Source organism: Nipponia nippon, unplaced genomic scaffold (assembly GCF_047370975.1).
Source record: "Nipponia nippon isolate SJK-2023a ecotype South Korea unplaced genomic scaffold, ASM4737097v1 scaffold_10, whole genome shotgun sequence".
Classification (NCBI taxonomy): Eukaryota; Metazoa; Chordata; class Aves; order Pelecaniformes; family Threskiornithidae; genus Nipponia; species Nipponia nippon.
Window position 1 is genome coordinate 15,775,338 of NW_028262291.1, and position 11,915 is coordinate 15,787,252.

Consider the following 11,915-nt stretch of genomic DNA (forward strand, 5'->3'; position numbering starts at 1 on the left):
GGAGCTACTAAGGGTAATTTAAGGGAAAAAAAAAATCACAAAAATGCAAGTGTATGTTCTGAAATCTTCAGCAAACTGTGAAAATTAGTATTCAAAGGTAGGCAAAGCGAGAATGTTGTAAGTATCATCAATGCAGTGAGGAGTAAAATACAGGAGCAAGTAGTTCTTTTTTCTTTCTTTCCAAGCTTCCCATATTAGGATTAAAGGTTTCATAAACACATAATACATTTCAGAAAGAACCATCTCCAAAGAACCACTGTGTTACGTAAGTAAAAACATTTCACAGAAAACAGAAACAACTAGCAATCTGAGGAAACTCTGAATATTATAATAATGAAGTCTATTGGGTAATCTCAATCCAATTTCATTGTTATTCACGTACAAAATCCTTGATTCCACTTACAAACCAAGAAATAGAAGGTTTTGTTTGATTGTCCCTACACTAGAAACTTTCCTTTAGAGACTTTTCACATTTGGGGCTAATTTAATTGCAAAGTTACAAATGGTTTTATTCTTGTTTTACAGCTGGGGAGCACAAAGTTGGAGACGCACCAAAACACCCTGCGGGAGGTGATCAGCCTTTACCACCAGGACATGTCCAAGAGCCAGCTGCTAGAACTGATCAAGTTCACCCTTAACCACTTGTGCCTCACCTTTATAGCATCTTTATTATTGGGGGGGAGGGGGGGAGGAGGGGCAGGAAATCAGAGTGAAACATGAACTCTCCACTTTCTTCCCAAGGTTGTAAAATCATTGGGAATATTAGAGATTAGGTATCAATCAGATTTGAATAATAAACGAAACTAATTTTCTCTCCAATGCATCAGTGAGGAACACAACAAGGGGATCATTTAGAGGCTATAATGGAGGAGGGAATTAAGGAAACTTAATACTAAAGGTTTTTATGGCCAGGGGACTGAGCTGCTGAGCTCTTCTCTTACAAAAAGGGAGGAGATGTCTGCCATTCTGTGTTTAGGCATGAATCGAAATCTTCTCAGAGAAGAAGCAGGGAACTGGCCTGAATGTCAAGTTAGGTCTAGTTTTATGTAGAAACTCTTTCCAGAAATGCTGAGAAGCAAAATATGGGGAAACAAAGACCATAGATAAAGGCCTATCATTTCCAGCACTACCAAGCCCTTTCTTCTTTGAGACCAAATAAAAATCAGACTTCTAATCCTTAATCACAGAAAATTTGCACTTTCTAAAATCTAAACACAGCAAAGAATTAAGTGGAACAGTGAATATTTTTCATGTTTACAGAAGCCTAAGAATTTCACTGTAAGTCTTCAAAAGGAATATTGTACTTCTGGTGTATTGATCTGAACCGTCCTCCTTGTGGAGATTAATTCCATGTAGCAGTTGAATACTTAGCTGGCTCTTGGGACAGTACTTTTGTCCCTGTTTCTTTCATCAGGTGCCAGCTGATCTCAAAATTTTGCATGTTATTAAGTAAGCTTTTTATGTTGATGGAAATATTGTGCAAAACAGAACAAGACTCATTGTCTTTTTCTGTACAGATTATCCTACCTCCTATGATAATATCAGATTTTTTAAAACGCACCATGTGTTTCAGAAAGCTCTTCTCAGACATGAATCTTTGACTTGTTAAGAGTCTCACTATTAACTCTTATTAATCTTTCAGCAGTTGGTGTAAGTTTATGAAGTGTCCTAAAGCAGGGGTGCTACTTGATTGTATTATTTTGGTATTGAACCAGGATAGGTCCCTAATATTGTAAGCCAAGATTTTACAAGAATAAGTTGATTTTCCTGTGGGTTTTACTATAATGTTGAAAAGTTGTGATTGTCCTTGCTTGTCATTCATTTCAGACTGAAAGTATCCTAAAGTGTAAACCCTGTTTGGTTTTTTTTTGTTTGCTTGGGTTTTTGTGTTTTTTTTTTTTTAAAACATGGATTGTTCTGATTGTATAATGCTGGCTTTGAACTGATACACACACACCTTAGCCTTGGCAAGCATCCTTTGCGTTTCCTTCTGTTCTGTGGCTAACTGCTGGCAGTGTCATTAAAGGAGATCATTTGGGTTTTGAGCAAAGAAACAGAGGCAAGCCTCTGTTATAGAAAGATGTTCCTTTCAGAATAAGACTTGAATATTTTAGGCAAACTCAAAAAAGACAGAAGGCAATTACTAACATTCTGTGTTGACATTTGGGAAGTTTCTCACTCTGAAGAACTTTGATTGATAGAAGCTAGGCATATTCCTTCCATGTTTAAGGCTTCTTTCATAAGGCCTGAGCACATTCTTGTTCTCCACACAATATAATGGAACTCACTGCTGGAACAGATTAGGTTTCCTTATCTGTTTCATCTTGTTAGTTGTCATGTCACATTTCCTTCATTTACACCACTCAAACAATTGGACTTCTTTTACCTTTTTGTTTGTTTGTTTGTTTGTTCTCTACACAAGTGGTTCACATTTTAATTTCGTTTCCAAAACAAGTGTCTCCACTGCTTGTCATTTCCATGCAATTCTAACATCAGTTTGATTATGTCTTTGTCAGGAGACTAAAATACCTTTCAACAACTTCATCTGTTTGCTAAGAGGCCCAGACATAGTTACAGCTACATCCAGACTAACAGAGCGGCTCAGTGCACAGCCCTGGCTTTGGGAGCGTAGCCTGATGATGGGTAACAGAGCAAGGAGGGAAACAAAGGGGGAATTATTCAAACATTGTGGAAAAGGTGAGGGGAAATTTTTTTTGCGTTCTCCCCATCCCACATGAAAGTTTACAGAGGACAAGTGATACAGCCACAGATGGTTTGTAGAGAATCAAGGACTGAAACCTTTGGTGTGAAGGCATTTCTACCTTACAAATCATTCCTTCAGGCTACATCTGCCTCCTAACAAATATCATTATATGTAATTACATGCTTTGTAATGTAATGCTCAAGCTTCGGTTTCAGTGCAACCTCTTACATTTTGATTGTAAGACCCTGACTCTCCCTGCTGTTGGAGATGGGCATTATGTCCCCCTTATCCCATTTACTTTGAAACAACCAGAGTTTTGTAAAGAACTGTTGTAACTTGGGTGCTGAACTCTGCTTCTGCACGCCACAGTGTAGTGAGTGTCAGTGGTGACTCTGAGAAAGCCACTTGTGAGAAGCTGGGATTTTCACTTGTCGTTTCATTGTGAGTTAGCATTAGCAAAAGTGCTTCTTTCTGCATTTCAACTAGCCACTGAGGTGTGTTCAGTAAAATGTGCACATCCTTCCTTCAGTTGGTATCTGATACCTAACTGTTGTTCTTGTCAGTGTTAATTTAATTAGTAGGCTTGCAATTTAGCAATATACTACAGACTTTCTGTTCATTTTTTAGAATTGGAAACAGGCAGTTTTTTAAACCTTAGAATTGATGATTGGGTTTATCTCTAACAATAATCAAGGTTTAGTCAAACTGAGTTATTTGCCCTAAATTATGTCAAAGTCAGAGCCTCAGTCCTCAATAACGCTTAAGTTATTGAACTCCTACTGAACACATCTTAAGTTTGTTGCCTAAGTGTTTTTGAGATGAGAGCCCAAATTACAACTTCGTGCTCATCCACCCAATTCAAAAATCTCATATGCATGGGTACCTGTATCACATGTCCACAAAGATAGCAAGGACTAGGTGGATGTTCTTTCAAAAGATAGTATGTTAGGTCTGGTCTGTCAACATGCAATGTTCACCCAATACTGTCCATCTTGTTGTCCTCTGTAGAGGAAGGGTATCATTCTTCAGGCCCAGGCTAAAAGAGGTCTCTGTCTGCGTGTAATAAAGTCAAACTATTTTTGTAGATCAATTCTGAAGTGTGGTTTAAATAAGAGTTATCTGACTGTGAGGAACATCTGCCTTAGAGGTTATGCAATGTGCTGAAGTCATGCTTACACATGAAGTGTTTAGCAAATCTGTTGTTTTTTAATGTGTTCATTGTTTTCAGTGCTGATGTCTTCTTTTAATTGGGTTCTCTCTTCCATAAAAGAGACTAAAAGTATTAGCCACTAAAAGCATGTTTCTGCCATGGTACTGATTTCTCAGGAGCTTTTTAAAGTTGAAAAAAAAATATTAAAGTAAGCTTACAGCTAAGTACAGAAGTAGAAAGCTATAATCACAGATAAATAAGGGACTGGAATATCATGGGCACCAGTGCTTTCACCTGTACTCTGCTTTTCATTTAGGAGGTGATTACAAGAAAGCTGAATGTAACTTCATACAGACACCAGTTCCAAGACAAAGATGCAGAGATTTGTTTTTGTACTTGGCTGGGATTTCGGTAGGAGGATGAAGGGGTAAGATTTGGTCAATGTTGTACAAATTCATATCCTCCAGTGCAATATATGTAGGGAAAAAAAAAAAAAAGCCCCGCTCCGTACTTTGTATAGATTAGTTTTTAACTGGATTAAACTGAAACTCAGCGCAGTGACAGACGTCTAGTGTTTTATTTTAAGCGGGTGGGAAAGAGGTGGGTTTAGATCTTGTCTATATGCACAACTTTGTATTTCTTCTTAGAGGCCCTTCCTGTTTGCCCTCCACTTTTTGCTTTCTGGAACAATGTGAAAAGGAATTTATAAAAAGATATAAGTAGCTTGTGTGCTTCTGTGGCACCAGCTGCCTCACTGCAATAGCTGTTCACTAATTAGGTACTTGAATGCTCAATTTTCTATATTCATAAAAATACAAACCCAACTAATTAAAAAGCTACTGCAACAGCATTACAAACTCTTGACAACACCACACACTTCCCTGATTTGTTCAAATTCAAAACAGAAATCCCAGAGAGGGTGAAGCACCTGCAGGTTTAGTAACAGATTTTGCCATAGGTTGCTTTCCCTTTGCTTACAGATTTTGCCTTCAAAGCCAGGTATCGGCCATTTCAGGATGTCAGAATGGCTGTGGCAATGTGCATCCCTAGGGGACATCCACAGGACATGATGCCATATCCAGCTACATTAGACTTTTCCATTATGTAAATGTGTCTTGATTAAGAAGAATTTGATGCATGGTGGCATTTTGCAAAGAAATGAAGCTCTGAGCTATGGATTGTCATTTTGTAATTTATGCAAAAGTAGGTAGCAGATGCCAGGAGCTGTCAGAAAGGTTGGCCCCGGAAGTACTTCCTTCTTTACATCCGCACGTATCTGTTACTTACTGAAACTAAGAGGTAGTTGTACCAAGGCAGTGAAATGAGAGTCCCATCTGAAAACAGCGACAGTCACGGTAGTTTAGTTACATTTCTAGAAATGAACTTTTTTTTTTTACATAATAGGAAATAGGGAACTGGCTTGAGTCCTACTATTTGCACATCCACAGATAGCAAATATCAAAACCATCTACAGTTTCCCTGATGTTTTCTAATGCCTTAAAAGCTATACTTGCCAGAATCACTTTGTATGCAATAGTAACACTTTTTATAATTATACTATCCAATACTATGCTAAATAACAGCCTGCATACTTGCTTGTGTAGTAAAGTACAATATCAATGAGGAAAAGTAATTTTTTTCAGAGATATGCAAGTTTCTAAACCTAGTATATTTTTCAGTGAGAGATGCAGGGATAAGCAGCACTACAAAGCTGACCTCTCCATGCTTTGTACCTTTTCCATCAATTCAAGAAGCTGTAAGTCTGAATGACTGCACAGTGACTGCTGTTCAGTCTCTTGCAAACAATTTGTATTTACTCAAACGTGCATTCCCTTAACACATAACAGCTCACAGCTGGTGTCTTCTAAGAAACTGCCCATAGAGCCATTTCTGTGTTATAGGAGGTGATGGTGCATACAATATACAGAGTTTCCCCTCTAATATTTCACGTCCTCTCCCACTAGCTTATCATTGCTGTCAATACTACATTGAGACGAGGACTTCAGTTTTTGTGCTCCCTATCACCAGTGACAGTGGAGAAAGTAGGATGGAGGTGCAGGTAGCCCACCACCTCCACTGTGCATCACACCAAGTTGCCCCGCTGCATGAATTCAGAGCCCACCTAGGAGAAGAGGAGGAGTTATTCAGCCGTGGAGTAGAGTCCAATGCAAACTTGCATGTATGGAAGTTTCCACAGTTGCAGAAAGACACTAGATACTTCAGTAGCAATGAGCAAAGTTCCTGAGCCCATGTCTATTCTACAGGCTGTGCAGACCTTGCCAGTCCATTTAGTACCATGGACGAGTGGCGCAACATCTGTTTTAAGACACAACGACTTTTCACGTGATCAGCACATACAGTTGCATACAGTTTCTTCGCTAGAGGGAGTCTAAGACAAGGATTACTGAGCACTTTTAAAAGCTAATTAAGAAGCAGACCGGTGGCATAATAAAATAGGATGTTGAAAACGGAACAATCCCTCAAAAGCCAAACAACAGCTGCCAAGTTTCAAAAGGGCTTTTTCTTTTTTTCTTCTTCTTTTTTCTTTTACAAGAATGCATTTCTTACATTATGCTGTTTCCTGTTGGAAGAGAGCCTGAAAGTGCAAGTGAGCACTAAGCTAATGATGCTCTACCTGAATACAGATACCTCTGTACCATGCTTGATCTCCAAGCACAGTACACCACAACTGGATAACAAAAATATGAGAATCCCTTGGTATTTAAAAACCCAACATATTGACCAGGAAAAGATACGGTTAACATTTATAGCTGGAAACCACAGTCCTCCTAGAGTAGGAGCCTACATGTTAGACAGTGAAAAAAAGGCAATGCTGCACTACTTCTGCCAAAAATACAGCTGGAGGAAACAGGATTATACAGATGCCAGCTCGTTGTCACTCCTGATGCTGCTCAAGGAACAGCTTCTTGGGAGGTAGCTGGTAAGTTGTTTTGTATTAGCATCTTTTCCCAGGAACTCTAAAGGTAAAAATTGCATGCATCAGAGCCAGCTTAGAGATGCCAGTTCATTCAGTCTCTGAAGCTCCCAGGGAAGCGTGATCGCCAATGAATAGCCAAGCAAACTGATAAAAAATCATTATGTTAAATATGAGAACTGGGATAAAGGAATAGGGTGTTATCACCAAGGCATGCCTTAAGTTTTTGATCAGTTTCCCCTGTATCTCTAGTTTAATTGTCTGTCTTCAGTGTTATGCTGCTTACTACACATAAAGGCACAGCTCATTTTCAACTGAAATAGTTTTATAATTCTTAGTCTAAATACCCTCTTTCTATGCATTTTATTTTTTAGCAAGGAAACAGGAAAATTAAGTGCTGTAAATGTTCACTTCGTTGTGTTCGCTGAGTATTATAAAATTATCAGGAACTTAATAAATCACATATGCTATTCATAGTCTAAATAAGTATCTGTATTTTAATTTTCCACTGTATTTGCAATACTCAGGCAAGAAAAATAACCAGCCAGTCATCTGCCCTGATGGGTAGATTTAGTTCAATCTACAGGTAATTACAGTATCATCAGAATAGTCTTTATTAATTCACAAATTATTTACAGCTCCCAAGTTGCATTTTAATTGGCTCAGTCTTTGGATTAACAGCTGCCTGTCTTTTGGTTGGACTGATAGCTTTCCTGTACATTAAGCACTATAAACCACGTAAGTGGTTTCAAGTGTCTAAGTTCCAATTTTGATTGTATTACAATTTCTACATTGAAAACTGGTTTTGCAAATTATTTTATTCTAAGTCTAATAGTAGGGATGAGCAACTACAGCCAGCACTGTAATACTCCTTACTGCTGTTGTGATCTTTAGCCACTGCTCCCAAAAGCAACGCTCGCATGCTTTTGTTCCCCTTTGCTTAAAAGCAACGTTTTCATTTGGTGCTTTGGTGGCTACCGGCAGGCTGGAGATTCCTAAGCCATCTGTGCTGTTACGTGGCACCGCAGGCCTGCGCTGGCTGGATTCAGGCTGGATCCTGCAGCTGTCTGACTGCCCGCATGGCACCAGCTTCACTGACGGCCAGGGATCACCAGTCGGCATCACACCCGTTTGATCTCTGCCAGCTTATACGTGCTTTGTCGTAGCTCGTCTTTCAGCCTAGACATGTCCTAAATGTTTCAGATGTCCCTCGGGCTCCTCAGGACAAAGCCAGTGTTGCACCAAGTATGCACAGAGCATTTTTAAAAATTTATTTTAAACAAACAAACCAACCAACCCCAAAACCGAATTGCAACATAATAGTTACGGAATAGGGAAAAAAGTGCTGGGATTAGATGCAATGCATTTACGTACTGCCAAAGGACTACCTGAAAAGATGCAGTTTGACTTGGAAAGTGGCTAATACATGACACCTGCTCACACTGATGTGTGTGTGTAATCAGTGGAACTTCAGAGTGCTTGATGATACGGTTTCTTCATTATTAAAAAGAAACAGTGACAAACGTATGCATTTAATAACCCTTTCACAAACAAATTCATGTGGAAGAAACTTCGGAGGCTGGCTGGCTGTAGCTGCCTGTATAGTCATGTATCTGGCAACAGTGGTGGTCTAGACATTATTTAAATAATTGCAGCTCTTCAATCAAGATAATTTAAATGCATGTTTTAGTGCATAAAAATATTTTGTTACTTTATTGCATATCACAGTATAGCAGCTAAACCTTTGTAAAGGGAGAAACCAACTCATGTTTATGAGTTGAAAAAAATAAAAGGTAACTCAAGCTTATTTTAGGCAACCATGTGCACTGTGTAAATGCAGCTCACTTCTCACATAGCTGTTCTCCTTGGTGCACAGCTCCTCAATGCTGACCAGAAGCTGGCTGTAGTCTGTCCTGGGGCAGCTCCCACCACTGGCTTCCCAGCACTCTCGCAGCTGGAGAGGGAGGACATCATCTGCCCACAGCTGGCAAGGAAGGGGCAAAGCTGCCCGGCGATGCAGAGGGCAGCCTCCTGCCACATCGGGGAGACGCAGAGCCTCCTGCACATCCTGGGCAGCAGAGAAGACCTTTCTGGCACAGCATCGCCTGCCGGGACAGAGGCAAGGGAGAAGCAAGCTGTATACCATCCCCAAGCCCCTCCTGATAGCACACATACTGCTGACCATATGTGGCCCATGCAGGAGAGAGAGAACAATCAGCGTTCATTTCTTTTTCTTGCTCTTTTTAATTTAATGTGCATCTAGAAACAAATCTGTCCCTTTTTTCCTTGCAGTTCCTCAAAAAATACTAGCATTCAAAGGGAGCATAGAAATGAAGCATTTGGAAGAAGCTGTTTTGAATCACCAGACTGTGGGCTTTCATCCAATAAACTTTTTCTCTAAAGTATCCACAAGAGAGGAAGGTACAAATTTTCTCATGGCGTAACGTGCAATGCAACACACAATGTAACGCTGCAAGAGAAGAGAAAGCAATTCTGCTAAAGGAAGTTTTCAAAGCAAGCGTCCACTTTAGGACTCCCAAATTTCCATCTCACTGTTACAAGGATGGGTGTTCTTTGTCTCCAGAGCTGTGACAGTCATTTCTTCTAACCCAGACACCCTCCCATAAATACACAGTTTCTCCTATGTGTTCACACAGAATTACTCTTAGTAATACTATATATTTTCTCCAGATAGCTGTCTTATCCACTACACTTGGTTCTTCAACAGCTGGTCATTTCCCTTACAGGCCCTCAGGAACTACGGGGATGAAAAGCGTTTCCCTACATCTTATTTAAGATGTCTAGAAACCATTTCCCCAGAGAAGGCATGTTCTGTTCACAGAAGGCAGCTTAATCTCTCAAACACTGGTTGGCCATAGTCACCAGATCTCTCTAACTGGGGAAGCTTTCAGAAGGGTCCTTCACAGATGCTGAAGTTAAAAAAAGGGGTCTCTTGCTGATGGAGACAAAACTGTATTGCAAAGAAAACTAAATTCCATTTACATGACCACACAGTGCAGGTCACTGCTGAAGTTACATATTCAAATGGTACTGCAAGGAAATCCTATTCTCTCACTTTACAAAGTGACTCTTTTATCCTGTGTTCTTTGGGCAGTATGCTTATGCTTTCCTCTTCGGTCCACCTGAAAACGTCTGGAGAGGACGCACTGCCTTTAGACCTGTGTTAGCTCTGCCATGAGTCAGACTCACTCAGAGTCTTCTCTGGAGTGAGATCAGTGCCGCTGTGTCCTGGATGTCCAGCTTTATATGCACAGACATGACAGAAATAGAGTTTTGAGAGGACTGAATCTAAGCAGGAACAAAAGTACTGCTCCTGATAATATTTCACAGGCTTTGTCATGAACTATCTTAACAAAACATTAAAAAGAAGAAAAGAATCCTACTCAGATCTGATTGTTTGTCCCAGCGTGAGACACCTACATAGCACTGCACTTGCAAACCAATGCATGCAAAAGAAAGAAAAATGTTCCAGATATAGATCTAAATCTAGCTTGAGGTCTAGATTCAGTTTGAGAAACAGAGCTAGCCTGAGAATTTCAGAGTGCTCACAGCATCTGTATTCCTGCCTACCCCACTGGAAATCAGGGAGCCTAATCCCTTGAGCAGACTTGATGGTCTCTCTCTTTTAGAAGGTTTCAAGAAAATCTTACAAAAAGCAAAAAAAAAAAAAAAAAAAAAAAAGAAAAACGGGAAAAAATAGGTCTTGGAGTTTGTGAAGTATTTTCCTGAGGAAATAGTTTTTAATAGGATGACACTGATGATTGACAAGAAAGTAAATAGATTGCTTCTCCTGCAGTAGAGAAAGCACTGGTACTCCATAATTCACCACCTTTTAAATTGTGCTGGCATAGCTGTTTTGAGGACCATGAGGAGGACTAGCAAGGGGAAACTAGGAACTTCATAAGCCAGGGAAAATATAATAAAATATATAATTGTTACATTTGTTACAGAAGCCCTGTAGCTGGACAAGTACTAAATTATTATAAGTAAGTACATTTTCCTATCTAGAGGACTAAAGGTTTTTTGTGTTTAAGCTGTCAAAAGCACATTATTTCTCATACTTATTGCATTCCTCACTGAGACTGGATCGATCTTGTTTCCTGTATAAATAACCAAATATATAAATACCAAGGCTATAAAGAGCTAAATGATCAAGTTATTTGACCTCCTTTTCACATCTTTATCTGCTTATCTAGCATTAGCAAATACCATAACATCTCTCTGTGCCTGTGTATATATAGAGTAAGTGATTTCTGCCCTGAAGAGATTCCAATCCACTGGTCACTGGAGGAGGATATAATCAAGGATAACATCAAACAAGAGCTACCAGGCAACGCAGGTGACTGCTTCTACCTACAGTCTGTGCTTCAGGTAACACCTACGGCTTTCATGTTTGGCAAAAAAAATTTGCTTTCAAAGTAATGTACAAAGCCTGGAGAAACCCATCACAAAAGAGATATTTCCAAGGCTTCCAGGTATGTATAATACATCTATGGGTCCTTTCACTGTAAGGGCAGTACAGAGCACTATTTCATGTAACTTGAGGGAAAAAATAATTTTGTTTCAGGTGTACAGAGTCGTTTGGCACAGGAAGGTGTAATTTATGAGTCACTGTACAAGCATGGTTCAGCCCCAGGAGCCCCTGGCTGTAGCTTGCTTTTGAATTAGTCCACTTGGTGCTCCAGTAGATATATTCACTTGGCATGTTATTTTTGGCACTGAGACTCTCTGCCAAAGTTCCAACAAATTGGTATAAATAAAGGCTGAATTTAAGCTCGGATTTTTTCTTTCCTTGAATTGTTTTATTTCAAACGAGTGAAGAATGTTATATTCCCCACTATGAAACTTGCTAAACGTAAAGTGGCTGTTAAAAAAATAAAAGCCAAAAATTGAGGTTCTGTTATCTTTAATCCAGCCACTCCACCACCAGTTAGCTTTTCAGGAGATAACCCGTCTGACAGGAGCAGTTTTACTTTCCCTCTCCCATCTCAACCACAAGATGTAATTTCCTATTTACCCTGCTGTAAAATTCTAGTGGCAAGGAAACAACATATATTTTAGATTTCATACTTGAGTAGCGTTAGCATCAAACCATTGTCTGGGTT

The 11,915-nt window shown here is 39.5% G+C and overlaps 1 protein-coding gene across 3 annotated transcripts in view; it reads left to right on the forward strand.

Annotated features, from left to right (window-relative positions):
* NUCB2 (nucleobindin 2) overlaps positions 1-11,588 on the forward strand; it is a 38,404-nt gene extending 26,816 nt beyond the window's left edge. Inside the window, exons 13-15 of one of the 3 annotated variants that reach the window (XM_087745662.1) lie at positions 526-6,795; positions 8,666-10,796; positions 11,052-11,588. In XM_087745662.1, the coding sequence (XP_087601788.1) occupies positions 526-638 (113 nt within the window). In that variant the 3' untranslated portion in view covers positions 639-6,795; positions 8,666-10,796; positions 11,052-11,588. Of the gene's footprint in view, positions 1-525; positions 6,796-8,665; positions 10,797-11,051 lie in introns of those variants that run through there. The other 2 variants (XM_087745663.1, XM_087745664.1) reach the window with 2 other exon arrangements.
* Positions 11,589-11,915: the final 327 nt, after the last annotated feature.